This window comes from Microcebus murinus, chromosome 27 (assembly GCF_040939455.1).
Source record: "Microcebus murinus isolate Inina chromosome 27, M.murinus_Inina_mat1.0, whole genome shotgun sequence".
Classification (NCBI taxonomy): domain Eukaryota; kingdom Metazoa; phylum Chordata; class Mammalia; order Primates; family Cheirogaleidae; genus Microcebus; species Microcebus murinus.
In genome coordinates, this window is record NC_134130.1 from 7,759,437 (window position 1) to 7,787,177 (window position 27,741).

Sequence of the window (27,741 nt, forward strand, 5' to 3'; positions counted from 1 at the left end):
CCTCTAAGCTATCTGGGACATTCCTGAGCCCTGACCTCACCCCCACTTGATGGCCAGGCCCTCACAGGTACCGCCCTTAGGCGCCAGGCCCACATGGGCATGCAGGGGCCCGGGGACTGTGACCAGGCTCTAGGAAGCCCCCACTGGCACTCCCCAGCTCTCCGGAGGTATTTACAGCTGTTCACCTGGGCCCTAGAATCACCACTGGGCCCACAAACCCACAGGTACACACTTGGGGTGCAGCTGGCTCCTTCCACACATGTGCGCAGACAGCTGTGTGTGGACACGTGTAGCCTGGCGCATGGACACACATGCACACTGTTTCCCCACCATGCTCCGAGCCAGTGTTTTTATTTCCTCCAGGGCAGTGGCACCCCTGGGAGCCTGAGTCCTTCCTTTGCCACTCCCAGGGCCTCCCACCAGCCTGGCAGTGGAGGGAGGCTCAGAGCACGGTCTCAGCCATGCTGGGGTCATCCAGGAACCGCCTGGGGCGCTGTGGGCCTGGCACAGGGTCCACGCCCATTCCTGCCTCCTGCTCCTTCTGGTCCTCCTCTTCCTTCCCCTGGTCCTTAGACAAGTACAGGAAGACCTGGAGGGGTCCAGAGGGGACAGTCAGCCCACGGGCCTGCGCCCCATGTCCCCTTCCCGACGGCGCACGGGCGGGCGCTGCGGTCACCTCCTCCAGCGTGGTCTGGCTCACAGAGAAGTCCTCCACACCGTGCTCTGCGCGGTGCGCCGCTAGCTCTCCAAAGACGCGCGCTAGGGTGCAGCGCCCTCCCGGCGGCAGCTGGAAGCGCAGGCGGCCACCATGCGCCTCGCGCAGCTCTGTCCCTGGGAACGCCGCTGTCACGAAGGCTGCTGCCGACTGGGACCGCTCCACCGGCACCCGCAGGGTCAGTGTGTGGCCGGCCCCGAATCTGGAGCGAGAGGCCAGAGCTGGCAAACGGGGCCTTTCCCAGGTCCCGCCTCACTTCACCCTTCGGCCTCACCTACCCACCTGCCGACCACCGCCCAGAAACCCCCTTCTCATCTCCTAGCCACACCTCCACTGAACCAACGACCACTCCTCTAACCCCACCCAGACCCAACCTGCTAGAGTCGCTGGTTCCGGTCCCACACGTGTACCTAATCTAGCCATCACTCCACTTGGCACGCATGGCCCCGCCCCTTGCATTCCCTGGCCCCGCCCACATGCCCTCGAACCACACCCACCCGCATTCCTATGGCTGTGCCCTGCTCAGGCCACGCCCATTCACCAAGCCCCCCTCTAACTCCACCCATCGACCCACCCTCACCTCTCCTGGCTCCACCTCCGTGTACACCTGATTACACCTTCTAAATCCACGCCCTAGACCCTCATTCACTTCTCCTGGACAATCTGTGATCCTAGCTACCTCTCCAGTGGGACCCAAATTCGCCTCGCAAGGCCCCACGTCTGGCCTCCACCCTCGTCCTGCCTGTCCCCATACCTGCCTTAGCGCCTCGGCCCGCTCACCTGCTTTTGAGGTGCTGCACGCTGCCCAGGCAGCGGAACCGCCCATTCACCATGACGGCCAGGCGCGTGCAGAGCGCCTCACACTCCTCCATGCTGTTGGGGCGCACAGCCACGGGCTCAGTGAGGCCTGGGCAACCTGTGCCTGGGACCGCACTGCCCCCGGCCAGGCAGCCAGGGACCCTCACCCGCCAGGTCCAGATCTCCCTTCTGTTCTGAACGTTTCCCGCTGGGCCCAGACCCGCTCTGTTCCTGGTGCCGGACGTCACCTCCCTGTGTCCCTACACCCTGAGCGCTGGGACCCTCACCCCACCAGGGTCCGGACCTCCCCCTCTCTGGACCGCCTCTTGCTGGGGCCTGTTCCACCTGTCTCTCCAGGTGGAACAGGCTCCAACCTGGATCACACTGACCCATGGCTCTGGGCATGCGGGGCGGGGCCCACCTGTGGGAGGTGAGCACCACCGAGCGGCCCTCCCGCACCACGGCCAGGAGGCTGTTCCAGAGGAAGCGCCGTGCACTGGGGTCCATGCCTGTGGTCGGCTCGTCCTGGGAAGGGAGCACTGCCATCAGCCCGGTCCCGCCTCTGTCCCCGACCCCACCGCATCCCAGGCACCGCCTCCACGCACCAAAAAGATCACAGCTGGGTCCCCAACCAGTGCCATGGCCGTGGACAGCTTCCGTTTGTTCCCTCCGCTGTAAGTGCCCGCAGGCTGGTCCGCGTACCGTAGGAGTCCCAGGCGCACCAAGCCCGAGCTTGCTATCTGTGGGGCGGGGCCCGCGAGGATGGGCGTGGTCATCGTGAGCAGGGGCGGGGCCAGAGTAGGGACTGGGTGGACCAGGGCAAGGATAGAGGGTGCAGGTGGAGGGTCAGGTGAAACGCGCAGGGCTGCAACCTGGGGTCGCCAGAGCGAGGAGAAGGGCCGTGGACAGCGGCGGAGAAGGCGTGAAGCCCTCAGCTGGAAGCTGAGACGGAGCAAGCGGGCAGGGTCCCCGCGGGAGGAGTCAAGGGGGGAGGTGCAAGGTGCAGCCAGAGGAGTCACTGGGCCATTGCGAGTATTGGGCTGGGGGAAGCCAAGGCCGAGGGGATGGGGCTTATGGGCGTGGCTAAGGAAAGTTGGGGGTGGCCGGCCCAGGGAGGCCCACGTGTGGGGGCGGGGAGGGCTTACCTGGGCCACTTGCACCTCAGGGACACCTCGCAGGCGCGCAAACAGCTCCAGGTGCTCGCGGCCAGTCAGCAGGCTGAAAATAGCCTCAGACTGAGGGCAGTAGCCCATGCTACGGTGCGCAGCAGCCGGTTCGTGGGCCACACTGGGGGGTGGGGTACAGGGGGCTCAGAGAACTGGCTAGTCCCTGGCCATACTGCAGGCAAACTCAGGGGTCTCAGGGCACACCCATCCAGGACCACTCTGGTAAGGGGCAGGGATGTCTCATGGCCTGGTCCAGGTGTTGGGGTACAGGGTCCCCGGGACCCCACTGGTGATGGGCAGTGGGCCCAGTCCATGCACCAGAAGGTGTGGGGTGGAGAAGCACAATGGCTTGAGTGCCCACCCTGTCCCCACCTGGAGCCCCCTCACCTGTGACCTGCCAGCACAGCCTCGCCTCCGCTGGGCAGCATGTCCCCGGTCACCATACGAAAGGTGGACGTTTTCCCTGCTCCATTCACGCCCAGCAGCCCGAAACACTGTGGGTAGGCCCCAAATGGCACTCAGCGAGGCCCCAGGCCCAGTTCCAGCACCGCTGCTTTCTCAGTTTCTGCACAGAGGGCTGTGGGCCAAGGGGAGCCCTGGGCAGATATGGGTGTAAGTGGGCAGGCATAAAGCTGTCATTCAGCAGGGATGGGGTTTTGGCACACAGGATGTGTTCAATACATCCTGACACAGCGGGTAGCCTATAAAGGTCATACACAGCATGAGGTTTCCAAAGGTTTCCCGGCATACAGTGGGTACCTACTGAACAATGGCACCCAATGAATACTCAGGCTGGCTGCACAGTCAGCCAAAAGTAGAGAGGTTGGCTAGCATACAGTAGGTACTTAGTAATTATTCAATGTATGCTAACATAATGTGTATCTGTAGATGTGTACTGGCTGGCTACTAGCAGGTGGCCCATAAATGACACATAACAAATTAGTTTGCAAATAGTAGGTGCTTGAATGTGAACTGGTACAAAGCAGGTGCCTAATAAATGTCAGCTGTGAGTAAATGGGTACAATAGGGGCTCAGTACCATTGGTGCTTGATAGAAGCTGATCAACACAGGTGGTATTTGATACACCTCTTTGGTGAGCACACTGGGTATTCAATAAGTGTTAGCATGCAGTAGGTGCTTAATGAGGGTTTGTAGGCTCAAAATAGGATCTCGAATATTGGCATCCAGGTGCTCAATAAAAGGTGGTAGATGCACAATAGTTGCTCAATAAAGGACAGTAGGTATGTGTAGGTACTCAGTAAAGGGTGGTGGGTATGCAGAAGGTGCACAGTAAATGACAGTGGGGCATGCAGTCGGGCACTCTTTCACTGCTCCTGCACCAGGCCTCCACCCTGGACTCACCTCACCAGAGGGGATCCCCAGACATAGGCGGTCAACAGCTGGTATCCTCTGCCCATGGTATACCTGGGAGGGGGGTTCAGGTCCCTGAGAGGTGAGTGGGCCAGTGGGAGCCCCCACCCAACGCTCTACCCAGCCACACCTACCTTGGTCAAGTCCTTCAGCACCAACACGTCCCCCTGGGTGGCCCCTTGGACCACCCGCTCCCGCTCATGAGCCACATCTTCATCTTCCTCCCCCAGGGGTGGCAGTGACCTCAGCTTGGGTCTGGGGACAGACACATGAGTGGTCCCAAACTAGCTCTCTGGGCCCTGAAACCCTCCCCTTGGTCCTCACTGACCGTGGCCTGAGATGGTTGCGGTGCTGCAGCAGGAGAGTGAAGAAGAGGAAGAGCGGCCCCTGTACCGCCATGGCCAAGAGATTCTTGCCAACCACCTCCCAGCGCAGGGGTGACTGGAATTGCCTGTCTCCTGTGGGATAGGAAGGAGGGATTGGTTCCTTGAGAAGGCTTGGTTTCTGGCCCCCTCTCCATCCAGCTCACCAGGATTCTTAAGGGAAAGGAACAAGAATTAGATAGGCCACTCAACTGGAGTCTAATTGGCATGAAAACAGAGGTATTACCACTTCCATTATTTACAGACTTAGATGCCTTATGATGTGACCCAAGACAGAATTAGCTTTTATGGCTGCTTTATTGTACCTCTAACATGGCTCAACATTGGGGCCACCTAAAACTGCTGGTTCTTTCCTTGGTGGCTGTTTGTCTCCACCCTGTAAAATCAACTCTAGGTTGGTAATGCCAAGGGTGCTCCCTATCTGCAGTCACTGTCCCACCCAAGAGGAAGTTCTCACCCAAGCGCTCAAAGGCATCAGCCATGGCCTGATTCCGCACCATGTCGATGAGTCCTCGGCCCAGGCAGAAGTGGGGGAAAATAAGGAAAACCCGTTTCAAGATCCGGCTCACCTCCTGCAGCTTCTGCTCAATGGCAGAAAGAGGGAGGCAGGTCAGAGGCTGAGGCCAATACCCCAACCTAGCCCAGGCCCCAGCCTCACAGCACCCCACCTGATCAGAGAAGAGTTCAAGCACGAAGGTGGCCATGCTGCCATTGATGCCAATAAAGAGGTTGATGCAGGTGAGCACCACATAGGCCGTGCTGGGCACGGAGAAGAAGAAGGAGGCGGGGTACATTAGTGGTGTGATGGACCAGCTGAGGAGATAATAAGAGTCATTGGAGTGGCCGGGCATGGTAGCTCACGCCTGTAATCCTAGCACTCTGGGAGGCCGAGGCGGGCGGATTGCTCCAGGTCAGGAGTTCGAAACCAGCCTGAGCAAGAGTGAGACCCCATCTCTACTATAAATAGAAATAAATTAATTGGCCAACTAATATATATAGAAAAAAATCAGCCAAGCATGATGGAGCATGCCTGTAGTCCCAGCTACTTGGGAGGCTGAGGCAGCGGGATTGCTTGAGTCCAGGAGTTTGAGGTTGCTGTGAGCTAGGCTGATGCCACGGCACTCACTCTAGCCTGGGCCACAAAGCGAGACTCTGTCTCAAAAAAAAAAAAAAAAAAGAGTCATTGGAGTAACTACTCAGACTGAGCAACCCTCAGAGAAATACAGATATCCCTTTTCATCTTTTGTGCCTTAGGTCTCTATTAATGTGAATCAGCACAAGATGAGCTTTTAAGGCCACCTTGGCATACCACTGAATTAGATCCCAAATGGGATCACCTCAGACTTCCATATCCTCTCCTTGGGAGCTGCTGTGGTGTCCCATCTCCCTCAACAGCATCTGGCATGAGTGGAAGCAGTAAGACAGGCCCTGAGGGACTGGGGGCCTCACCCGTATAGTAGTAGCAATAGCAGGAGAGCAGGCAGGTTGGCAGGAGCCACGTATGCCTTCTGCTGGAAGGCCAGAAATATGAGCACCACGATGCACGCTGGCACCAAGTAGTTACACTGCATTAGAGATGGTAGTTACCCTCATAAATGTGAAAAGGCAGGGAGTGCCACCCTCAGTCCTGTGCCCCACCCTGGCCTCCCTGCTTTTTGGGTAGGAGGGCATGATGTCTCCCACAGTCCCCAAGATGTCTTGGACAAGCCCCTGCCCAGAAGGGGCCAGAAGGGACAGTGGCAAGCAGTGGCTAGGCTCCCACCCTTCCAAGAAGCCCCCGCACCATGTCCCAGAGAAAGTTGCTGAGCCAGTAGAGGGTGGGGGGCAGACCCCCCATGAGTTGCAGGTGTTTGGCTTGGGTGACACGCTCCTCGATGAGGACAAGGGTGAAGCTGGCTGGGACGAAGGACATGGCAAAGACCACACAGATGGAGACGAGGACATCCACAGACGAGGCCATCCTGGAGGCGAGGGCATGAGGGCCGTTGTACAGTGAGGGTGTGTGGGCTGCCGAGGGCAGAGCTGAACATGCAAAGGTCTACAGGGCTGGGCACTGGTGGAGGAGATGGCGCAGGTCATTTAGGGATGGGGATGGCTGTTATTTGGCAGGAGAGGTTGTACACGTCCTTGGTAGGATAAAGGTTGCTGGGACAAGGTTGTGCAGGCTGCTGGGGGAGGCTGTGACCCATTGAGCCTGATTACGTCCCCTTACCCTGGCCAGGAGAGGGCCAGTTTCTGTTCCCTTTACATGGTGAGTGTGGCAGAGTTCAAATCCACCTGCCACCACTCAGAACAGAGACTGAGTCAGGGAAGGGCACATGGGGCCAAAGGACTCACAGTGCAACCTCAGACAGCTGCTGCTTGGTGAGGTTCAATGGGTGGTTGAATGTGGTGATGCTGTGGGCACGGCTGGTGGGGCCTGGAGGCAGGTGGGCATGTAGGAGTGCGTTGTTGGCTCGGTTGACGAAGGCCACCATGGAGTGCCAGCCTTTGTTGTTGAACCAGACCTGGGGTGGGGGTCAGGGCTATGGGGTCAGGACAACAGAGCTGGACCTTGCTCTGACCGGCTGTCTACCTGCCACCCCCAATTCCCACCTTGAGGCTGTCCCGAGCATCCAGGCTGTGAGCCCACGCTGTGAGGTTGTTCAGGACACGCTCAAGGGCCCCTCCGGGTGGGGGGCTCAGCAGTGCCCGCAGCTCCTCCACGGAGCGGCCCACCTCGTGTCCCGAGGGCAGGCCTGGGTCTCGGCCACCCAGTGAGAAGCCTCCATACCTGTGGCACCAGGCAGGCAGGGAGGGGGCAGCTGAGGGCCAGGGATGGGGGGCCTGGGAGAGTTTCCTATGGGTAGGTAGGGGGTGGGAATGGAACCGGGGCAGGGGACCCCAAACCAGGCCCTCCTCACCTGACCTCATTCACCCACTTCTTAGTCTTCAGGCTGCGGGAGAGACAGAGACAGGCAGAGACCAGGAGAGACAGGGATGGGGGAGAGGGATGGAGGAGGGGATGGCGAGAGAGATGAGGAGAGGCACCCCAGAGACAAACAAACAACAGGAGGTGAGCCGTGGGGGGCCCTCAGAAGGCCCCCAGGCTGGACGTCCACCCACCTCCTCTAGGACTAGGCCAGCACCCCCAAGCCCAGCAGAGGACCCACGCTGCGCCCCGGCAAACTGAGCCCCAGGGCGGCAGCTCACCCCTGGTACACCAGGCGCGGGTAGGTCTTGACCAGGAAGTCGGACAGGTTCCGGCCCGTCAGGTTCTGTACCACTTCCCCCGAGCTGGTCACTGCCTGGGGCGGAGGGGGTCCCCCGGCGGCCAGTGGGCAGTGGGGCAGCAGGCGGCGGACGCCGGGCCGGCTGCACTGGCAAGCTGGGGACGGAGACTCTGGGGTCCAGTTTCCGCTGGCCAAGACCTTGGCCACGCTGGCGGGAACTTCGGGCACCGAGAACCGGCAGGGGAGGGGCTCTACGCACTCTGGGGACCTGTGGGGCCAAGGCGCATGGCTGTGGGCACCCAGCTTCTGGGGGCTCCCTGAAATGTGTGGGCTCCAAGCCCCCAGGTGGGCACAGGGGATGTTCCAGGCACCCCCTGAGGCCCACTGGTCAGAGCCCAGATGGGAGCCCAAGGCCAGAGAGGGGCAAGGTGTGGGCAGGTGGGCCTCACCTGCGGGAGCTATTGTGCAGGGGGGGCTCCTCCAGTCCGGCCTCCCGCAGCAGCACTGTGAGCAGGTGGGCTCGTGCAGGGTCCCCGGGTGTGTCCTCGCTGTGCAAGGGGAGGTGTGGGGTCAGGGCTGTGTCCACAGTTGCCCCGCCCTCCTGCCATCAGCCCCTTTCCTCTGCACCCACCTGAAGAAGGACACCTGGGCGCCGTACATGGTGGGGCTGAGCCGCAGGGCCGGATAGTGCCCGAAAGGAGGTACGATGAGGCTGAACACCAGGGCCAGGCCCACAAAGAGGGCAGGCAGCACAATCTGGGAGACCAACCCATTACCTGCTACATCCACCCACTCTCAGGGTGTGCTTGCACTCATCCCTGCTCTTGCTCTAGAACCATCCATAGCTCCCCAGTGCCCTCAATCACTGTGGTCAGTGTGGGGGACACACCACATGGGGTTAAGCAGTTGAATTAGGCCACTGCATGCATGGCCAGAGTGGAGAACTGGCACTCAGGGACTCCCAAGTGCCACCCCCTGGTGCCAAGCCCCCCTCACCTGTGCGAACAGTCCGCGGCGGCTACGGCGGGCAAGCAGGAAGCGCTTGAGGAGCAGGGCCCGGAGCTGTTGGCAGGTCAGCGCCCAGCCCTGTACCAGGCCTCTGGCGTCAGTTCCAGAGCCCTTCAGGGCCTGGGTCTCCGGCACCGACCCTGTGGGGGATGGGAGGCTTGGTGCTCATGCCACAGGAGAGGGGGCCACCAGGACATAGGTGGGGACAGGGACTCACCCGGCTCTCCATTCTCCAGGGCCGACTCCTCCGGTGGCATCTTGAGCCGCATGGTAGTGCCTGGCGCAGCAGTGCCCACGCGCAGGTGCTGCTCGCTGCTGCCGTCTGTGGGGCCGTTAGGGTTAGTGTTTAGCCGGGGGTCAGGGCCCGAGTCAAGGGTTACGGATGGGGGAGGAGGGGGTGTCAGGAATCAGGGACAGAGGTCAAGGCTATGCCTTGGGCCGAATTCGGCCAGCGATTGGGACTTGGCCTCGGTTCAGATCCAACGTGGGACTGAGGTCAGGGGTCAGTGGTCAAGGAGCTGCAGCCGCACCCTCTGCCTTTGTGTCCACCGCATGGTCCTCTACCACCTTCAGGAAGATCTGAGGAGACGAAGCAGGGGCTCAGAGGCTGGACACCCCCAGGAGGGAACTCAAGAGCCCCCAACCCCTCACCCACCATGGGTCTGCAGGCCTTCCCAGGAGACCTCTAAGCCTCCAAACTTCTTCCTGTGCCATGCCTCCTCCCTGGAATGCTCTCAATAAACAAACTTCTAGTCATCCTCCAAAACCCCACCTCCTCCAGGCAGCCCTCATCCTGGCCCTGCAACCACCACCCAGCCCCACACCTCCTCGAGGCTGGTGTCCGAGATCCCGTAGCTGGCAAGCTGCAGCTCCCCCAGCCGCCCGTCCAGCTCCCGGAAGAGCTCAGCAAAGCTGCCGTCGAGGGCACCCACATAGGGCAGCACCAGCACCAGCTCGTGCGGCAGCTCCTCCACCAGTCGGGCCCCGGGCACCCAGCGCTGTACCAGGGCCAGCAGCTGGGAGGCACCTGGGCAAAAAGAGGCGGGTTCAGGGGCCCCTGCAGACCCGGGAGCCCCAGGTCCTGCCCTGCCCCTCCCATCCCAGTCTCCCTGGGGAAGGGGCCTGGGTGACCCCTGCGGGAACTGTCCCTGCAGGCAGAGGTCCGGGGTAAGAACTTGATGGAGGGATTGACCAGGATTAGAGGTCAGGGTAGGCTTGTCTCTGGGCCAGCCCGGGGCTGGGGATCGGGGGTCTAGTATGAGGTTGTGATGCCCTTTTGTCCTGAGTTAAGCCACCAACACTCCACTGCCCCCTCCCTTGGGGTCTCCCACCTGCCCTTACCCACTGGGCTGCCAGTTTTCTGTTCCTGCCTGGCATGCACGGTGTTCTCCCAGTCAGTGTCACCCTGCAGGCAACGAGGCACCAACTGGCTTCACCATGGGGCTGGACAGAGCCTCAGGGGTCAGGGGTCAGAAGGTCAGCTCTCACCTTCCCACTGGTGGTCAGGGGCGGGGGACCCTTCACCAGCGTCAAGTAGTAGCCAGAGCCCAAGTGATGACGCAGGAAGAGCGGGGAACCACAGCAGCACAGGCGGCCACCTGCCACCACCGCCACGCGATCTCCCAGGAGCTCAGCCTCATCCAGGTGGTGGGTGGAGAGGATCAGTGTGCGACCTGGGCATGGGGACCACCAGGTCTTTGCCCAAGCTGTGGCCTTTGCCAGGAGTCGCCTGCCTCGTGTGGCAGACTCCTACCCATCCCTCAAAACCCCATCCCTAGCACCTCCTTGTCAGAAACCTTTTCTGGCCCCTCAAGCAGAACCCAGGGGAACCCCTAACTTTTACCTTTGCGATATTTGAGCAGCAGATCCCAAATGCTGCGGCGGGAAGTGGGGTCCACACCAGCTGTGGGCTCGTCCAGGATTACAACGTGAGAGCCCCCCACAAAGGCGATGGCCACAGACAGCTTCCGCTGCATCCCACCTGGGCGGGGCCAGGGGTGAGCATCTCAGTGTGACCTGCCCAGCCTTGGCAGGACTGCCTACCCGCATGGAACTCAGTGCCTGGCTTCTGGTGGGCCCTTAGATGTCCCCTGGCTTCCTGCCACCCTTGGGATAAAGTCCCAGCTCCCTCCCCTGTGAAGGTGACTTCCCTGGAGGGTGAGCTCACCGGAGAGGTGGCGAGTCTGCACATGCTGCTTGGGGACCAGCCCCACGTCCTGCAGGAGACGGTCCTGCTCGGGCCCCACAGCAGCCACACTCAGCCCCTTCAACCGCCCGTAGAACCAGACGTGCTCACCCACGGTCAGCCTGTGCCAAGGGTGCCAAGTAGAGTGGCCACCGTGGCAGGCAGGGGCCCGGGGGGCACCCTGCCCCTTCCCACCCCTGCACCCCAGGCCTGCCAAGACGCACATGTCAAACAGCACGTTGTACTGGGGACAGACGCCCAGGTGGGGCCGGATGGCGTCCATGCTGGACTGGACGTCATGGCCCAGGACGAAGGCGGAGCCACCGCTGGGTGGGAAGAGACCGCTCAGGATGGACCTGGGGATATAAGGGTCTCAGAGCAGCCCCCTTCATCAAGAGAAGGGACACCAGCACTTACAGGGCACCTATTGTATGTTTAGTCCAAAGGGGTGTTATGTCCCCATTTTACAGGGAAGGGAAACTGAGGCTCAGAGAAAATACTTAATTGCCTGCCTATTGTGTACCCAAAGTGGACTGCGGGTCATGCTCCCAAATGGCTTTCCCATTGAACGGAGGGGGAAGCTGAGGCCCCAGGGAGTGGAGGGGAGGGGAGGGTCCCGCCGCTCACAGTGTGGTCGTCTTGCCGGCCCCATTGTGACCCAGGAAGGCCGTGATGTGTCCCTGATAGAAGTCCAGACTGAGCCCACGCAGGGCTGGCTGCGTACTGCCAGGAAAGCGCTTCTCCAGGCCGCGAACCGAGACTCCAGGACTGAGGCCCGGCGGCGCCTCTTCCACCAGCACTGCGGACAGGGGAGGGCGCAGGGCAGGCTCAGCTGCGGAGCCCTGGGGGTCGGCGGGGGCGGCGGGAGCTGGGCGTTGGTGAGAGCTGGTCTGTGGCATGGGGGACCTGTCAGGCCGGGGACTGCAGTGTGTTCAGGGCCTGGGGAGCTGGGGATGTCCAGGGGACCGGGGTCTGTGGAATCTCGTTTTGGGGGACACTCAGGGTTCCTACTGGGAAGCGGCTGTTAAGCCACGCCAGGCCTCACCATTTGGGTCCTGCGGGGCAGCAGAAGGGGCAGGACCCTTGGGGGCCCGGGGCCCACACCAGTAGCTCCTCCGAAAGGGAAAATTCCACGGTTCAGGGATCCCATACTGGCCTGCGAGGAAAGGCGCGCTCGGTTATCCTTGAGCCCATCCCAACCAAGAGTTGCTGGCTTCAGGCCACACACCTGGAATCAGGTATCCAGGTAGGACGTGGCCAAGAAACCCCGCCCGCCCGCCCAGGCCCCGCCCGCCCGCCCAGGCCCCGCCCCCCACACGCGCGCATGTGCCAGAGAGCCCCACCCCTTCAAGCGGGAACCAGCCTCCAGGTGCCAAATGGCCCGGAACCCCTCCCCCCACGGCCCACCTGGGCACACAGCCTCCAGGTACCAGGTGGCGAGGCCGTAGAGCGCGGCATCCAGCAGCAGAAGGCCCGAGACCTGGGCCAGGCTGAAGACGTCTCCGGTGGGCCCGGTGCCCACGTTGTGCCACTGCGCGCCCTCACCCTGCTCCTCCAACAGCGCCAGGCTCTCACAGCCGAAGCCGAAAGCCACGGGCGACAGCAGACTCTGTGGACGGGGCCGGAAGGGTCAGCCGGTGACCGCCGCCCGCGGCGTCCCTCACCAAGCCCGACCTGACCCTCACCGCAGCCACGCGGCCGCCCGTGGGCAGCCGGTCCCGCCAGGCCACGCACAGCACGTAGGGCAGGTAGAGCGCGAAGTAGGCCAGGCCGCCGCAGGCCGCTGCCAGGTTGGCATGGGAAAAGAAGGTGCTCAGTAAGAAGCTCTGGACCACCGTGGCCACCGCGAAGGCCGCCAAGAACAGGAAGACCACGACCGGGTGGCTGTAGGGGAGGATGTCCCCCAGCTGCGGGAGGCAAGGGGAACTCAGGGTCGGGCGCTTGGATTGGCCCCACCGACGCCTCCTGCAGATCACTCCCCGCGCACCCATTCTGCAGCCGGGAAGGCCCAGGCGCACCCACCTTGAGCACCAGCACCAGCAGCGCGGTGCTGAGAAGAAAGGGCCCCAGGCAGCCGAGAAACCAGCCCAGCCACAGCACGGTGCGGCTGAGCCCCATGGCGCGCATGGTGTCGCGCAGCCGCGTCTCCTTCTCGCGCACCACGGCCTTCACCGTCAGCGCCACCGAGTAGATCCAGGCCAGCGTCAGGAAGAGCGGCAGCGACCGGCTCAGCACACGCAGGAACCTGGACAGGGGACAGCTGGGGTGGAGGCTGGAGACCCTCCGCACGACCCCCATCTAACTGAACCGTTGGTGTCCAGGGATCTTAAGGCGCCCTGCTCTTCCTGCGACAGGTCACAGGAGTGGTCCCCCTGAACCAGCAAGTGGTTCGCAGCCTTGACCGCCCGAGTGTTCCAAGCAGAGCCCGAGCCCCACCCTAAGACCCGGGACCTCGCGGCTGGGGTACGGAGTGGGGAGGGTCTCACGCGTCGTCCACGTAGCACGGGTAGGGCATCTGCTGCAGGTAGAGGCCGGCGCGAGGGGCGGCGCCGCTGAGCACGCGGACGGCTGCACGCTCCAGCAGGTCCTGCAGGTACACGAAGCCGCCCCACACGTAGCGCAGGTCAGTTAGGGGGTCCGCGGCCGGACCTGGGTCCCAAAACCTGCGAGAGGGGCGCGGTGGTCGGCTGCAGCGGACTGGAAACTCCCCCAGCCCGGCTCCTCCTAACCTTAGGTCTGTCTGTATCCTGCGGGCTCAATTACGCGCTCGGCCCCGCCCTCCACGTCCTCGGTCCCAGCACACACAACCTGCATTTGTGTCCCGGGTCCTCGCCCCGCCTCTCACGCGCATAGGCCCCGCCTTTCACCAACCCCAATTGGTCTAAGGAGCCCTGGGCTCCGCCTACCATGCCTCGTCCGGCCCAGGTTCCGTCTATCTCGGTTTCCTATTGGCTGAATGCTCCAAGGCCCCGCCCATTAGCCTTGCCCCCCCCGCCCCGGCCCCGCCCCCACCTGTCCCTGATCTTATTGGTCCTGGTGACAACGTCAATGTCCATGCGGATCTTGATGCGCACGTGGCCGGGGCCTGGGCCTGGGGCTGGGTTATCTGCGGGGTCCGGGGAGTCCTCGGGCCCCAAGAAGACGACGCCGGCCCAGAAGCGGCGCTCCGCGAGCAGCTGCAGAGCCCGCGACACCAGAGCCGCCTCTGAGGGCGCTGCCTCCAGCTTGTCCAGGGACACGCACTGCGGGGCGGGCGGGTGAGTCGGAGGCGCTGGGGTTTGCCCGCCCCTCCAACCCCTCCTCTCCCGCGACCTCGGGGGCCTGCCTCCCCGTCAGACCTCAAGGAAGCCCAGGTGTCTCCATGCTCAGGCTCTCCCTGGGACAGGGCTCGCCTCTGCCCTCGGAACGCCAGCTTGGACTCTGCCTCCCCCATCAGACAGAGGTCCCCAGGTGCACGGCCCCTTCACCTCCATCACATGGCCCAGCGTGGTCACCAGGCGTCCCACATCGGCATGGGCGTCCCTCCAGCTGTAGCCGCCACGGCCAGGGTCCAGAAAGGATTGAAGGGCCTCCCTGCGGTCGGGGCCTCCAGGGGCTGGCTGCCTCTTCCCTTTGTCCTGCACTTGCAAGAGCCTCTGGGGGGTGGCAGGTGAAGGTGGGGGTCAGCATCGCATCCTCCTTCCTATTCACCGGGAAGGGACGCCCCCACCCCCAAGCTGAGCCCGCATCCTGGCCCCACCTCACCTGCAGCACGGCCACATTTGCACTGTTGTTCATGAAGGTGAAGATCTGGGGTCCCAGCACGCCCCAGGCCTCCTGGACGTCCTGCAGCAGAGCCAGCTCCTCGAAGGTCCGGTTCACCTGCAGAAAGGTGGGCAACAAGGTCAACCCAGGCCCTGCCCACTCATGACCTTCGGTCTTCTGAGGACCCCTGCACACCTCCCCTGAGCCTTTGCACGTGCCGGGCGCCCTGCCGTCTGGCAGACTTCTATAAAACCCAGCTTCTGGGGCCCTCCCACCTGGCCCTGCCCCAGCTCGGCCAGCCCCCTCTTGACCCAGCAGTGCAGCTGCCATCACTCACCTCTGCCATGAGCTGCCTGGTGAAAGGTGTGTCAGGTGCAAACAGCAGTTTCCCCAAGAGCAATGGCTTCACGTGCCTCCAGAGTAGGCGGGACAGTGGGTGGTCCCCCAGGGTTCCAATCAGCTCAGAGCAGGCGGGGCCTGGGGTGGGGGAGGCATGAGGCCCCGCCCCCGTGACCCCCCTCCACTTCCCAGTTAGGGAAACCGAGTCAGTCACTCACTCAGGTTATTGTCCGGCAGGGCCGATGCTGGCTCCGGCCCCACCAACTCCCGAATGTCACTAGCCTCGTACCAGTTGAGAGAGGGGCCCCCTGGGCTGCTGGGCCCCCTGGCACTGCAGAGGGCTTCTGACACTAACTCCAGAGGGCCACCTGTCCCTTGGGGTCTCCGCAGCAGTGTCCGAAGCTCCGCCAGGCTGGGCAGTGCCAGAAGCTAGAGAGAGGCCACCAGAGGGCGCAAGTGACCCCTCTGCACGATCCCACCTGCAACCCCTTTTTTGAGACAGTCTTGCTCTATCGCCCAGGCTGGAGTGCAGTGGCATCATCATAGTTCACTGTAACCGCAGACTCCTGGGCTCAAGCCATCCTCCTGCCTCAGCCTCCTGAGTATCTGGGACTACAGGCTCGCGTAATGATGCCAGGCTAATTTTTCTATTTTTAGTAAAGACTAATTTATCTATTTTTTTAAGTAGAGATGGGGTCTCACTCTTGCTCAGCCTGCTGTTGAACTACTGAGCTCAAGTGATCCTCCTACCACTGCCTCCCAGAGTGCTGGGATTACAGGCCCGAGCCACCATGCCCAGCCCCACCTCCAATCCTTCACCTTAAGCCAGGTGGGCACCCTGCCAGGAGCACCCTGAAAACCTGCCCAAGGGAAGTGCCCAGGGCTGCCCTATCATCACCCCACCCAGGCAGCCTGTCCTTATTGCTTCCTGGCAGGGTCGAGGTTGGGTGGCACCTCTTACCTCCAGGGCCAGGTCCTCAGCTGCCTCCACAAAGCTGCCCAGGGACTCCTGGGCTTGGCTCAGCACAGACCCCAGGGATTCCTGGGGAGAAAGAACAGGACAAAAGTGACAATGATCTTGATTGAGGGCTCACTAGAAGTTACTCTGCCCAGTTCCCAGGTAGCTCATACTATCACTGTCCTCATTTTGCAAATAGGAAAACTGAGGCTCTGAGAGGCACACGGGCTTGTACAAGGTCTCATGGACTGGAGTCTTCATTACCAGGCCAGACACAGGCTGTCCCGGCACAGACAGGTGCCAAGGGCAGTCCAAGCAAAGCCCTAGAGGCTGGCGTCAGAGGCCAAGGGAGGGGAGGCAGCTGGCCAGGGATGGGACAGTGCCAGGACCTCCTATGAGCAGCATCCCGGAGAGTCAGCCTGGTCCCACCCCTCCCCACCCCGCTCTGCCTCACCCCCTGCAGCAGCGACGCCAGCAGCTCAGTGGGCAGGGAAGGTTGCTGCTGTGTCCGGTCACTCTGTCGAGGCTGGGCTTTGGGGAGGAATGCAGAAAGGCACAAGGTTAGACACGTCCCCCCTTAGCCTGAGGCACCCACCCCCTCCCTGTGCCCATTTCAAAGCCAGAGAGTCCAGGCTCAGAGCTCAGCCTGGCCAGGGGACCCTGCCCTGCTCACCTGCGCTGTGTGTGGTCCTCAGCATGGGTATCACCTTCCTCAGGCCAGCCAGCGTCCTGTGGGCACTGGGACCCCCCAGCACGGTGCGGGCATCAGCTAGGAGCCGGGAGACCCTGGGGACAGAGGGAGGGCAGGAGGTGGGGTTCCAGGGGGCACTGCCACACCCCAAGCCTGCAGGCCTGCACCCACTGCCTCTGCTCACAGGGAGTCGTTGAAGTTGTTGAGGAGCCCGGCCTCCTCGCCCGGCGTTGGGTGCAGGAAGCAGGTGTTGTTCACATTGCAGATGAGGCCCTGGAGCCAGGGCACGGTGCCCGCCGATGGCAGAGGCTTGTTGGGGAAGTGGCCTGTGGAGAGAGGAGCCCCCTGGTCTGACCACCCCCCCATGGCTTGCACACCTCCACAGACAGAGCTCACACTCATGCCACCTACTGGGCGTCCCTGTGCACAGGCTGACCCATCTGCCTCCCCCCAAGGGAGCTTACATTCATGGTGCTCCAATGGGGGATGGGAGTGGCGTACTGCCACCAAGATGAAGAAGAGAAAGAGAGGCCACAACAACTCGACCAGGAGCTGGAGCTGGCAGGGAGAACAGGCGGGAGATGGTGGGGGACAGCGGTGGGGGGAGGTGCCAGCCGGCCCCGCCCGCCCCGGCCTGGCATTACCGGTTGTCTCCGGCGATATGTGAAATTCTTCCAGAGCAGCAACATCAGCTGTGTCCAGAAGGCCATGGTGGAACTGGACAGGGAACAGGGCAGAGAGGTTAAGGCAGAGAGACTGAGGACATGCTGTGTGGCTGCAGGCAACTGTCTGCCCCTCTCTGACCCTCATTCCTTTATCCCACTGTGCAGGGCTCCTGGAAGCTCTGATTAGAGTGAGGCAGACGGATGGGGGGAGTAAGCCAACGGGAGTCCTTCCCAAAGCAGCCCCTGTCAGGACTGCCTCCCTGCAGGCTGGGGTCTCCAAGGTCTGGAGGGCCAGCCTCTAATCCTGGGGGTGGGGGGAGCCTTGGCTTAACACCTTGTCACTGAGCTCCACCCCTAGCCCCACCTACGGGCCTCTTCCAAGTCCTGGCCCCGAAGCCTCATCCCTGACCTGGGAAAGGTTCCTGTCCCCTTCACTGTTCCCCAGAGATAACAGCAACGAACATGTCACACGCCTGGGTGGAAGTGATACACCATCACCCCACTTATGGGAGCCCAGGGAGCAAGCCTGGGCTCCCAGGGAGACAGGTGGGACCCGGCAGGACACAGGGCCCCAGCTCTGCCCACCCCTCTGTGTCACTGATTGCTCAGAAGGACAGCAAGACCCAGGAGAAGGGACAGGGATAGAAGCTCCTGGAAGCAGCAATTCCTGATCTTGGCATCCCTTGGCACAGATGGGGAAACTGAGGCTGCCAGAGGGGCAGGAAGTTGCTGAAGGTCATCCATTCATCCAGGCCGGAACCAGGACCTAGGACTCCGACCCCCACACTAGGACTCTTTCCTTTTATCGGGTAAAATTTAGGATATGGGGGAACAGCCTCAGTTTTCCCATTTGTAAAATGGGGGCGGGGGCTTTGGAGGAGTGCTAGAGGGGAGAGGGGCTGCAGATAGGTGTATGTTGCCAAAGACCCCTCAAGGGATCTAGGCGCATGGCTCTTTGAGAATTAGGGTTCAGCTCAGCTGACCCCAACACTCACCCCGAGGAAGGGAAGGGCGAGTGAGGTTCTAGACCCCCTAATTCCCAGGAGCTCGCTTCCCTCCCACTCCCTACCCCTGCATTCCCGAGTCTCGGGCCTTCCGCCCTGTCTGGGTCCCTCTCACCGTTCCAGGACCCCACCCAGCTCTTGCCGCCTTCCCAACGCCCGACAGCGGCCAGGGAGCGCGGCCCCTTTAAGAGGAGCCCTGCCACGGGCGCGGCGCCCCTCGGTTGCGGACTAGCCCCAGCATCCCCACGCCCCGGCCGCGCCCGACCCCGGCCCCGCCCCTGCCCGCTGCTATTGGCTGCCGTGCCTGCCACTCATCGGCCGGCCCCGCCGGAGCCGCGGAAGCCGAGGGAGGAGGCGGGATCACAGCAGGGCCTCGCGGAGCCGGGTTTCTTAAAGGGACCACGCTCCTCTTGCTGCATCGCTGGGTGATGGGGTGCCCAGCTGGTCCCCAGCGGACCTCCGGGCACGAGGCTAGGCCGTCCTTGGGGATCCGGGCACGAGGCTAGACCATCCTTGGGGATCCAGGCCGTGTTCCTACCGCACAGCCGCCTGCAATACTGTTCCCCACTGTCCCTGGGTCAGCCTCGCTCTCAGACGCTGGGGCTGTATTTGTCCATCCGTAGAATGGGGGTTCGACCAGTCATCGTTCCTTCGCCCCTCCACAAACTTTCCTTGGTCCCCACGGCGGGCAAGGCAATGGCAGAGGGAGGAGGGCCCCCCCACATTCTAAAACTAGTCTTGGGTCATAATGGCAACCCCACTAATGCTTCAGGCCCGGGGACACTTCAGGGGATGGAAGTGAGGATGAAAGTGTGTGGACCCACAGCTCTGACGGTGCTGGGAGAGCAAGACTTGTGGGGACAAGGAGGTGGGGCTTTGAGGGTGAATAGGAGTTGGCCAGGGAGGGAACTCCAGGCTGAGAGACAGGCACAAGCAAAGGCCTGGAGGTTTGATGGTGGAGGGAGGGCAGATTGGGCCGGGGTGTGGGATGCGGCTGGGGACTTCCCCTTCCTTTCTAACTGGTGGGAGCCCGGCCTCCTCCCTTAACCCTGGTCCTGGCCCACAGAATCACTCCCTCAACCCGGGCTCAGTTGGGCCTCAGCTTCTCCCTCTCCCAAGGCTGCTGTGGCCATTTCTCCTTGACCCCACCCCTTATCCTGCAGGCCCCCAGAAAAGTTCAAAGCAAAACAGCCCCCTCCCCACTAAGGTTAAGTTCTACTACAGCTCTCAGACACTTCCTTTCCTAAAAACAGAGGTTTTTATTGCTCTTGGTCCACAGTCCATATTTCACATTATCTCACAGTCCTGGGGCCCGGGTCGGGGTCCCCGTGCAGTACTGGCAGGTGGGACACAGGGTAGAAAGGGGAGAAGGGAGATGGGGGCTCTTTAAAACCTACTGAGGGCTGGGCGCAGTGGCTCAGGCTGTAATCCTAGCATGCTGGGAGGCCCAGGCAGGTGCCTCTACTAAAAATAGAAAAATTAGTGGGGCATGTGCAGTGGCTGGCGCCTGCAGGCCCAACTGCTCGGGAGGCTGAGGCAGGAGGATTGCTTGAGCCCAGGAGTTGGAGGTTGCAGTGAGCTACGATGATGCCACTGCACTACATCCAGGGTGAGATTGAGACACTGTCTCAAAAAAAAAACAAAACCTAATGAGGCTCCACAGGGGGTGGGGGCAGGAGTTTGGGGAGGGGCTTTGCCTTAACCATTCAGAACTCCATTGTTGTGCATAGGCCTCAGTTTCCCCACAGGGGTCCCTGGGCCAGCTCAGGGTTGTTGGCCTGAGGGTCCTAAGGAAATCCAGTTGCTCAGGATCCTAAAATAATTTAGGACTATGGCCTGGCTGCCTCCCAGGGAACCCACTTCCCAGCACCCCTCCACAAACCCCACCCCATTCCCTTGGGGGAAAAAAAATACTTTTCTTTCGTTAAAACTTCCTGAAACTTCTGTGGGTACACAAACCACAAACTGGTTGGTAGACAAAAGGGAAGAGAAGGAGTTGAAACCGGAAACCATTTGGGGGCCAGTTCCCCTGCCCATGCAGGTCTCTCCTGCCCCATACGGCTCAGCTCAGCGCGGAGCCAGGCTCAGCCCACTGGCTGCCTGCAGGGACCACTCCTACCCCCCCAAGCATCTGGATGCAGCCCCTTCGCCCTCAGCCTGGTGGCTCAGTCCTGCAAGGCAGGTGGGATCTGCCGCCTGGTCCCACCCAGTCGCTACAGACCCTCGGCTGGCAGCACTGAACATGTTAAAAAAGAAAAAGAAAAGACAAAAACATAGAAAAACCCCAAAACCCAGACAGGATGATGACGTGGGGAGACAGCATGCACGGCGGCTCAGTAGCCAGCCTCCTCCTGGTAGTAGGGGGGATACTCCGGGGCCTCCCCGGGGCCTGAGCAGTCGCTGGCACCTGGTGGGGCCCCATCGGCCGCTGGGCCTTGTGGGCAGTACTTGGGATCATATATCTGCCGGCCCAGGCCAAAGACCTGGCCGCTCTGGTTGGCACCCTGCGTGTAGCCCATCTGCAGGGACATGGAGGAGTTGTCACACTTGTCGGTCCCTAGCTTGGTGTCATAGATGTGCCGTCGGGTCCCAGGAGCTGTCATGCCCACCTGGAGAGGGAGGAGAGAGTGTCGTGAGGCAGGACAGAAGAGGGGACCTTTCCTGAATTCCCACACCGTTTCCCTCCGCCTTGCCTATGCACTCAGGGTGCGGAACTCTGGTGGCCCCCCAAGCTTTGCTCGGACACCCCTTCCTTTCTGACTGTGCTGAGCATGGACCTTCATTACCAGGGACCCTCTCCCCTGCCTCAGCCCTGACCACCTGGAACCAGGAATGTCTGGGTCCAGCTCTCTCCCTGCCAGCCAGGAAGCTCCTCCTGGTGGCAGCTGAGGTCTCCTGGGGCTCTGAGGTCTCCAGAACATTGATACTGATCTAAAAACATCAGAATTGGGTGGACTTTTGGCCAATCCTTGTGGGAAACTGGGGCCCAGAGTGAGGCAGTGACTTTCCCAGGGACACACAGCAAGTCGGAAAGAGAGTGAGGCTGCAGAGACAGAGAGGGAGGAGGGAAACCCAGAGTGGGGTTGGCAGCAGGAGGTGCTCTGGAGGACAGGCTGGGGACAGGCAGGGACGGGCTGAGCCCACCTGGCTGGCACATTTGTTCGTGCCCATCTGCAGGCTGATGGTTGAGTGGTCCATGGGAGGCAGGATATGGTTCTTGGGGTCGTAGAGATGCCGCCGCGTGCCGTACGCTGTCATGCCCGACTGGCTGGCACATTTGTTGGTGCCCATCTGCAGGGCGGTGGGCAGGAGGGGTCAGGCCGCTGCCCCCACTGGCCTCCATCCCCTCCCCCAGACTTGAGGGGGTCCTAGGGATCAGGCGTGGAGTCGCACTGAGCCCCTGCCCTCGCTGCTGGGCCCCGGGCCACCCGCACCTGCAGCCCAATGACACACTGGCCCGCCTTCATGGTGGCGTCGTCGAAGTTCCGCTCCTGCTTCTCCGAGTACTTGACCCCGATGTCCACGCCGCTCTGCAGCCCCTTGGTCTTGGCCTGGCGGGGGAGAAAGCGGGAGGATCAGAGACGGGCAGCCGGGGCCCCAAGTCCAGCCCCAGGGGACTCTGCACACACGTGACGGAGCTCCCGGCCACCCCCGGCATGGGCAACAGCAGACACAACCTTCTGGGGCTCAGAACAAGAATTCTGGGGCATCCTCCCTTGTCCCCCTCTCCTCTTCCACCACCTCCTTCTACCCAGCGGCCACCTTGGTCCCCCTCTCACCTGGACGTCAGCCCCTGGCCCCCCCCCTGACCTCACGCCCCATGTGGCAGCCACAGGGGGTTTCTGAAAATGCATTTGGAGCACAGATCGCCAATGGAAAAACCTCCTCCCTATTCCCGCAACACTCCAACCCAGTCTCCTTTCCTTCTGCCTGATTCACTGTTTCGACCCACGAAGAACGTGGACACATCTGCAGCCACCTTGCCTGCTGTGTGACTCCAGGCAGGTTGCTGCCTGTCTCTGGGCCTCACCTTCCCCGCCAGGGCCAGAAGAGACACCTGCACCTGCGTCATGTTCCCACTCTCAAACAGGTCGTTGGCCTCGAACAGGTCCACAGGGTTCATGCCGTAGCTGACCATGGCCTTGATGAAGTTGGAGAGGTTTTCTAGCTGGGAGGGGACAGGAGAGGGATGGTGAGTGGACCTCAGTCTACCCACCTGCCAAGTGGGGTCCTAACTCCACCCCGCCAGTCCCTCACCTGGTGCCAATTCTGCATGGAGCGGTTGATCTTGGGGACTGAGCCTGGCTGCAGCTTGTTCATGAGTCTGGGGGGGAGGGAACAGGAACCGCGTTAGCACAGGGGAGCCCCAAAGACCAGGCTCCTAGTCTCAGCCACACTCACACCTTCCTGGGAAAACCTCTCCCTGAGCCTCAGCCTCTCTTCTTTTTTTTTTTTTTTGAGACAGAGTCTCACTTTGTTGCCCAGGCTAGAGTGAGTGCCATGGCGTCAGCCTGGCTCACAGCAACCTCAATCTCCGGGGCTCAGCGATCCTACTGCCTCAGCCTCCCGAGTAGCTGGGACTACAGGCATGTGCCACCATGCCCGGCTAATTTTTTGTATATATATTTTTAGTTGGTCAATTAATTTATTTCTATTTTTGGTAGAGACGGGGTCTTGCTCAGGCTGGTTTCGAACTCCTGACCTTGAGCAATCCGCCCGCCTCGGCCTCCCAAAGTGCTAGGATTACAGGCGTGAGCCACCATGCCCGGCCTTTTTTTTTTTTTTTTGAGTCAGAGTCTCACTCTGTTGCCCGGGCTATAGTGCCGTGGCATCAGCCTAGCTCACAGCAACCTCAAACTCCTGGGCTCAAGCAATCCTCCTGCCTCAGCCTCCTGAGTAGCTGGGACTACAGGCATGCGCCACCATGCCATGTTTCATGTGCAAAACTGGGGAATGTTTGAAGGACGGTTGAATAGAACACAGCAAGCAAAGGCCTCCGGAAACTATTCTCCCACGAAAGGGTTGGTAAGAATGCTCCCCGAGGCCGGGCGCGGTAGCTCACGCCTGTAATCCTAGCACTCTGGGAGGCCGAGGCAGGCAGATTGCTCAAGGTCAAGAGTTCGAAACCAGCCTGAGCAAGAGCGAGACCCTGTTTCTACTAAAAATAGAAAGAAATTAATTGGCCAACTAATATATATATATAGAAAAAATCAGCTGGGCATGGTGGCACATGTCTGTAGTCCCAGCTACTCGGGAGGCTGAGGCAGGAGGATCGCTTGACCCCAGGAGTTTGAGGTTGCTGTGAGCTAGGCTGACGCCACGGCACTCACTCTAGCCTGGGCAACAAAATGAGACTCTGTCTCAAAAATAAAAAAGAATGCTCCCTGTTAGAGATCCTTGACAAAGTAGTAAGACAAGAAAAAGAAAGACGCAAGGCTTGGCAAGTGAAAAGTGGCGCTTCCAATAGCGTGTAGAGCACACGCCCGTGTGTGTACTCACGTGCATAAGATGATTCCATCCTTCAGACCCTTCTGGAAGTCAGGGCCAATAGGGAGGCCAGTGAGACCCTCGATCCAGCTGCGGAGTTCAGCCTCCTTCTGAGGGTCATATTTGGACAGGAGCTGGTGGGGCAAAGGGCACAGGGAGGAGCTGGGGTGAGGGGACACACAGAGAAAGCCCCGGAGGCTCCTGGTGGGGTGGCGCCAGTGACTCCAGGGCAAGAAGACACAGAGGAGCCTGGAGGTCCCCAGCCCATCCAAGCCCAGCCTCCCCTTTCCCACCAGCAGGGACACCCCACCCCCTCCCCAGCCCTGTGACCACAAATCCACTTCCCGTCTCTGTGGACCTGTCTGTTCTGGACGTTTCATATAAATGGAGTCTCACACTGTGTGTCCTTCTGTGTCTGGCGTCTCTCACTGAGCTCAATGTCCTCAAGGTCCACCTACGTTGTAGCCTGTGTCAGAGCCTCAGCCCTTTTCATGGCTGAGTGATGCTCCATTGTATGCACTGCATGAATGGACCACATTGTGTTTATCCACTGATCCTTGATGGACACTTTGGTTGTTTCCACCTTCTGACTGTCGTGAATAGTGCTGCCGCGGACATGGGTGTGCAAGTTTTGTTTGAACACCTGCTTTCAATTCTCCTGGGCGTGTCCCCAGCAGAGGAATTGCTGGGCCACGTGGAAATTCTGTCTACCTTACTGAGGAATTGCCAAATCTTTCTGTGCCTCAAACCTGCCAGGCTAGTTCCTGCCTCAGGGCCTTTGCACGTACTGTACTGTCACTGTGGCCTCAGATGTTTGCCTTGCTCCGTCCCTCCCTTCAGTCCAGCCACAGATCGAAGGTCACCTCCTTGGGGAGGTCTCCCCTGACCACCCTGGCTATGACGGTCCCCCTCATATCCCTGTCTCTCTGACCCAACTTTTTCTTCCAGCCTGCCACCTCCTGTTACATGAAGTATCTCCTGCTTAAGGTCCAACTCCCCTACATCCTGCTCGGTGCCGTCTCTGTGGTCACCGGGGAGCTGTATGAAAACGCTCAAGGTCCTCGGTGGGGTCGCACACACCTGCCTGCTCCCCACTGCAGCGTCTCAGAGCACTGAAGGCCGGGAAAGCGGGAATGGCCGGGCCCAGGGAGACCCACGGGAGACGTGGGGAGATGGGGTCAGCCTGGGGCAGCTCCTGGGTTCCCGCTGGCCTTGTCCACAACCAGACTGTGCGGCTCCTGGCGTTTCTGCCGAAGAGCCCTGCCCCTCTGTGGCCTGAGAAAGTTTGCCTTTCCCCAGGGGCAGCGGGACCCAGGAGCAGACCGACCCTGCCCGGCTCTGCACCCACCTCCCTGCATGTCTCTCAGCCTCAGTCTCCCCATCTCCCTTGGGTTAGGGTCTCCAGAGCTGCGCCCTCACTTCCTGGCTCCCGCCTGGGAACCCGCGGCACAGAGGAGACAAAGGCGCCTGCTCTCCTGTCCCCAGTTCCCACGGCCTCTGGGGGGAGGGGCAGCCCTGTCCCAAGGAATGAGACAGGCATGCTGAGAGCCCTGCCCTGCCCAGCTGGGCCCTGTCCCTGCCGGCTCCTGGGGCAGAGGCCAGCCTCCGGGGCAGAGAGGCCAGCCTCCCGCCCTGCCCACCCGCAGCTTCCTGCCCCCCACCGCTGCCTGGCCGGCCCTCACATTCCTGCACACCACAAACTGCCAGGAATGCGGCTGCCTCCCCTGCTAAATCGGGACCAGCTGCTCCCAGCGGTCCGGACCCCGGCGGGGATCGCAGGGCCTCGGAATCTCAGATACAAACGCCGGACATGAGCCCGCCCCAGTGCCCTCCAGCCAGGGGTAAACCGAGGCACGGAAGGGCAGAGGAGGGAGGTCTCTGGGTCTCCCTCATCTTAGGCAGTTGGTAACATGGACGGGGGCGTGGGCAGAAGCCACAGGAGGCTGGTTTCCGATTGGGGTGCGACCTTTATTGGCCCTGGCAAGCTGGCCAGATGGGAGAACTGAGGCCCAGCCCCGCCACAGGGAGCCGCCGGGCTGTCCCTCCGGCTTCTCACCTCAGCCCCGCCGCCGGGGCAGGTGGCAGCCTGCCCACCCACCCACCCACCGGTCTCATCTCCGGAAGCCGCCCCACCCTCCCGGAGCCCTGCCCTCTCCCACTTCCGCCGCCCCAGGTGTGGGGGTGCCCAGACTGCCCAGGGGAGCCCGGGGCCACAGGCGCTGGATCTCACTGGTCCAGGTTCTGGTCTCGGCTCTGCCACTGGCAGGCTGTGCAGTTCTGGGCAGCTGCAACACCGTCTCTGAGCCACACACACAGCAGGATCCCTAAAGTGCCTCTGTGCAGTTACAGGTGGAGCCGACATCCAGAGTGGGGCAGCACGTTTGTGGGGGGGTCCAGAGCCTCTGGGCTCACTGGGGGACCCTGGCTCCCCCAAGCCGCGGCTTCCCCTTTTGCCAAAGGGCTTGTCAGACGGGATGGCTCCCAGGAGCTCACAGCCGCGATGCAGAAATTCTCCCTGCCCGGTCTGTGGCCCCGGGTACCACCAGGGGCAAGTGCCTAGCAGAGGCTGGCAGGGCTGGTGCCCGTGCGCTTGGCGTGCCCGGGCAGGCTTCCTGGCAGGAGCCAGCAGTGAGGCCACATTCCCAGGTGCCTGGTGGGTGTGGGGGGGATGGGCAGGTTGACACCCCCTCCAGCTGGAAGGGCCAGACCGTGAACCTCCCCTCCCTAGGATGCCCAGGCCTCTGCTGTGTGACCTTTCAGAAGTGTCTGCCCCTCTCTGAGCCAGAATCACAAGTGGTTTCTTTAAAAGTGTCTCCCCTGGTCCCACTTCACGCTTCCAGGTTACAAAACCCACACATTTTTAGGGCCACCTTCAGGGAGCCCCCTTGGTGTCCCTTTAAATTTATCAGCTAGGGAGGAAGAGAACACAGAAGGGAACTAGCTGCCTGAGAGCTCCCCTCAGGTGTAAGAGAGGCCGGGAAATTCCTGTGGGGAGCCCGCTGCTTCTCAAAAACCACCGGGCCCCCTCCCCTCCTGAAGCTCAAGTGGCCAAAAAAGGAGAAGTGTGGCCGGGAGAGGAGGAGCAGGGGCTGCGGGGTCCCCCAGGCCACCAAGGCATTCTTGGGCTTCGGAGCCTTCCCGGGGCCCAGGCCTGGGCGGCGGGGCGTCTGGGCAGGGCTGGGGGCGGGGGTTACGCCCAGCTGCCCCAGGATGCTGGGAAGATGGGTGGGTCGCTCCCCCCAGATGTCAGACTTCACTGCTCCCCAGACTTGGGGAGCCCCAGGGAGCGCCCCCAGACCACCCAGAGGCCAGGGAGAGGTGCGCCCTGTCCCAGGTGTGAACGCACTGCGCGCCCGTCGTGGGGGAGCCCGGCGGGGCGCCCCCCTTGCTGCCTGCAGCGAGCGCGCGACGGCCGCGGCCGCGGGGCCCCGGGGCGCGCCCCCCACTCACCCGGTTCTTGACCTCGGCCGAAAGCCCGTACGAGGGCCCCTTGTTGAACTGCGTGGAGCTCATGGCTGGCGGGAGCGGCCGGGCGCGCGGGCCGGGACGGGGCGGACGCGGGCGGGGACCGCGGGGCCGGGCTGGGGCGCCACGCCCCCCGCCGCGGATTGGCCCGGAGCGCTAATGTCCTTATAAGGCCTGGAAGCGCCGAATTCCTGCGGCCGCACACTTCCTGAGCCCCCTCGGTCGCCCCTGGACCCCATCCCCAGCAGCTAGGAGGGGCTCCTCAAACTCTCTGAAACAACGGGAAACTGAGGCAGGGAGGGGCAGGGGCTCTGGACTGCCAAGACTCGGCATCCCTGCCTTCTCCCTGCTGGGAGCTGCTAGGTGGCTATCTCACACTTTCTGAGTCTCCGTGTACCCTCTGCACCCTGGTGGGAGAGGGGGGATTCAGGGGTGGGCCCTGGAGTCCCTTTGGGGCACGAATGAGAGCCACTGTCTGCCACTTACAGGTGCGCCCAGTCTAGCCCCCTCCCAAGGACTCTGACAGCTCGGGGTTGACAAGGGAACCAGG

At 61.7% G+C, this 27,741-nt stretch overlaps 2 protein-coding genes across 2 annotated transcripts; both read right to left on the bottom strand.

The window, feature by feature from the left end:
- Positions 1-2: 2 nt before the first annotated feature.
- ABCA7 (ATP binding cassette subfamily A member 7) lies at positions 3-18,312 on the bottom strand. The gene is made up of 46 exons (XM_075998192.1): positions 17,215-18,312; positions 17,035-17,128; positions 16,755-16,896; positions 16,553-16,665; positions 16,334-16,410; positions 15,883-15,963; positions 15,140-15,350; positions 14,920-15,059; positions 14,583-14,699; positions 14,306-14,473; positions 13,851-14,080; positions 13,325-13,501; positions 12,861-13,083; positions 12,524-12,745; positions 12,246-12,447; positions 11,884-11,994; positions 11,466-11,637; positions 11,063-11,194; positions 10,821-10,960; positions 10,497-10,634; positions 10,142-10,326; positions 9,995-10,058; positions 9,478-9,680; positions 9,184-9,232; positions 8,871-8,975; positions 8,642-8,793; positions 8,277-8,401; positions 8,095-8,193; positions 7,626-7,913; positions 7,337-7,369; positions 7,029-7,206; positions 6,771-6,940; positions 6,217-6,394; positions 5,883-5,998; positions 5,102-5,246; positions 4,891-5,014; positions 4,379-4,508; positions 4,185-4,305; positions 4,042-4,104; positions 3,067-3,173; positions 2,659-2,800; positions 2,119-2,253; positions 1,935-2,038; positions 1,496-1,588; positions 677-917; positions 3-589 (listed from the first exon to the last, which is right to left on the bottom strand). The coding sequence occupies exons 1-46, from the start codon at positions 17,278-17,280 to the stop codon at positions 443-445; spliced, it is 6,453 nt and encodes a 2,150-aa protein (XP_075854307.1). The 5' UTR covers positions 17,281-18,312; the 3' UTR covers positions 3-442.
- Positions 18,313-19,478: 1,166 nt separating this feature from the next.
- CNN2 (calponin 2) lies at positions 19,479-27,306 on the bottom strand. Its single transcript, XM_012745740.3, has 7 exons — positions 27,177-27,306; positions 23,739-23,860; positions 22,497-22,563; positions 22,270-22,407; positions 21,674-21,790; positions 21,384-21,530; positions 19,479-20,848 (listed from the first exon to the last, which is right to left on the bottom strand). Exons 1-7 carry the CDS (start codon positions 27,237-27,239, stop codon positions 20,573-20,575), a joined length of 930 nt encoding a protein of 309 aa, XP_012601194.1. The 5' UTR covers positions 27,240-27,306; the 3' UTR covers positions 19,479-20,572.
- Positions 27,307-27,741: the final 435 nt, after the last annotated feature.

Excerpts from the sequence above, each read along its gene's own strand:
- ABCA7 (XM_075998192.1), bottom strand. The coding sequence starts at position 17,280 with ATGGCCTTCTGGACACAGCTGATGTTGCTGCTCTGGAAGAATTTCACA. Across the intron at positions 16,411-16,552 it reads GAGGACCACACACAGCGCAG|CCCAGCCTCGACAGAGTGAC; the intron begins GTGAGCAGGGCA and ends TCCTCCCCAAAG. Across the intron at positions 5,247-5,882 it reads CTATTGCTACTACTATACGG|CTGGTCCATCACACCACTAA; the intron begins GTGAGGCCCCCA and ends TTATCTCCTCAG.
- CNN2 (XM_012745740.3), bottom strand. The coding sequence starts at position 27,239 with ATGAGCTCCACGCAGTTCAACAAGGGGCCCTCGTACGGGCTTTCGGCC. Across the intron at positions 23,861-27,176 it reads CGGCCGAGGTCAAGAACCGG|CTCCTGTCCAAATATGACCC; the intron begins GTGAGTGGGGGG and ends TTGCCCCACCAG. Across the intron at positions 21,791-22,269 it reads TTCTGGCCCTGGCGGGGAAG|GCCAAGACCAAGGGGCTGCA; the intron begins GTGAGGCCCAGA and ends CTCCCCCGCCAG.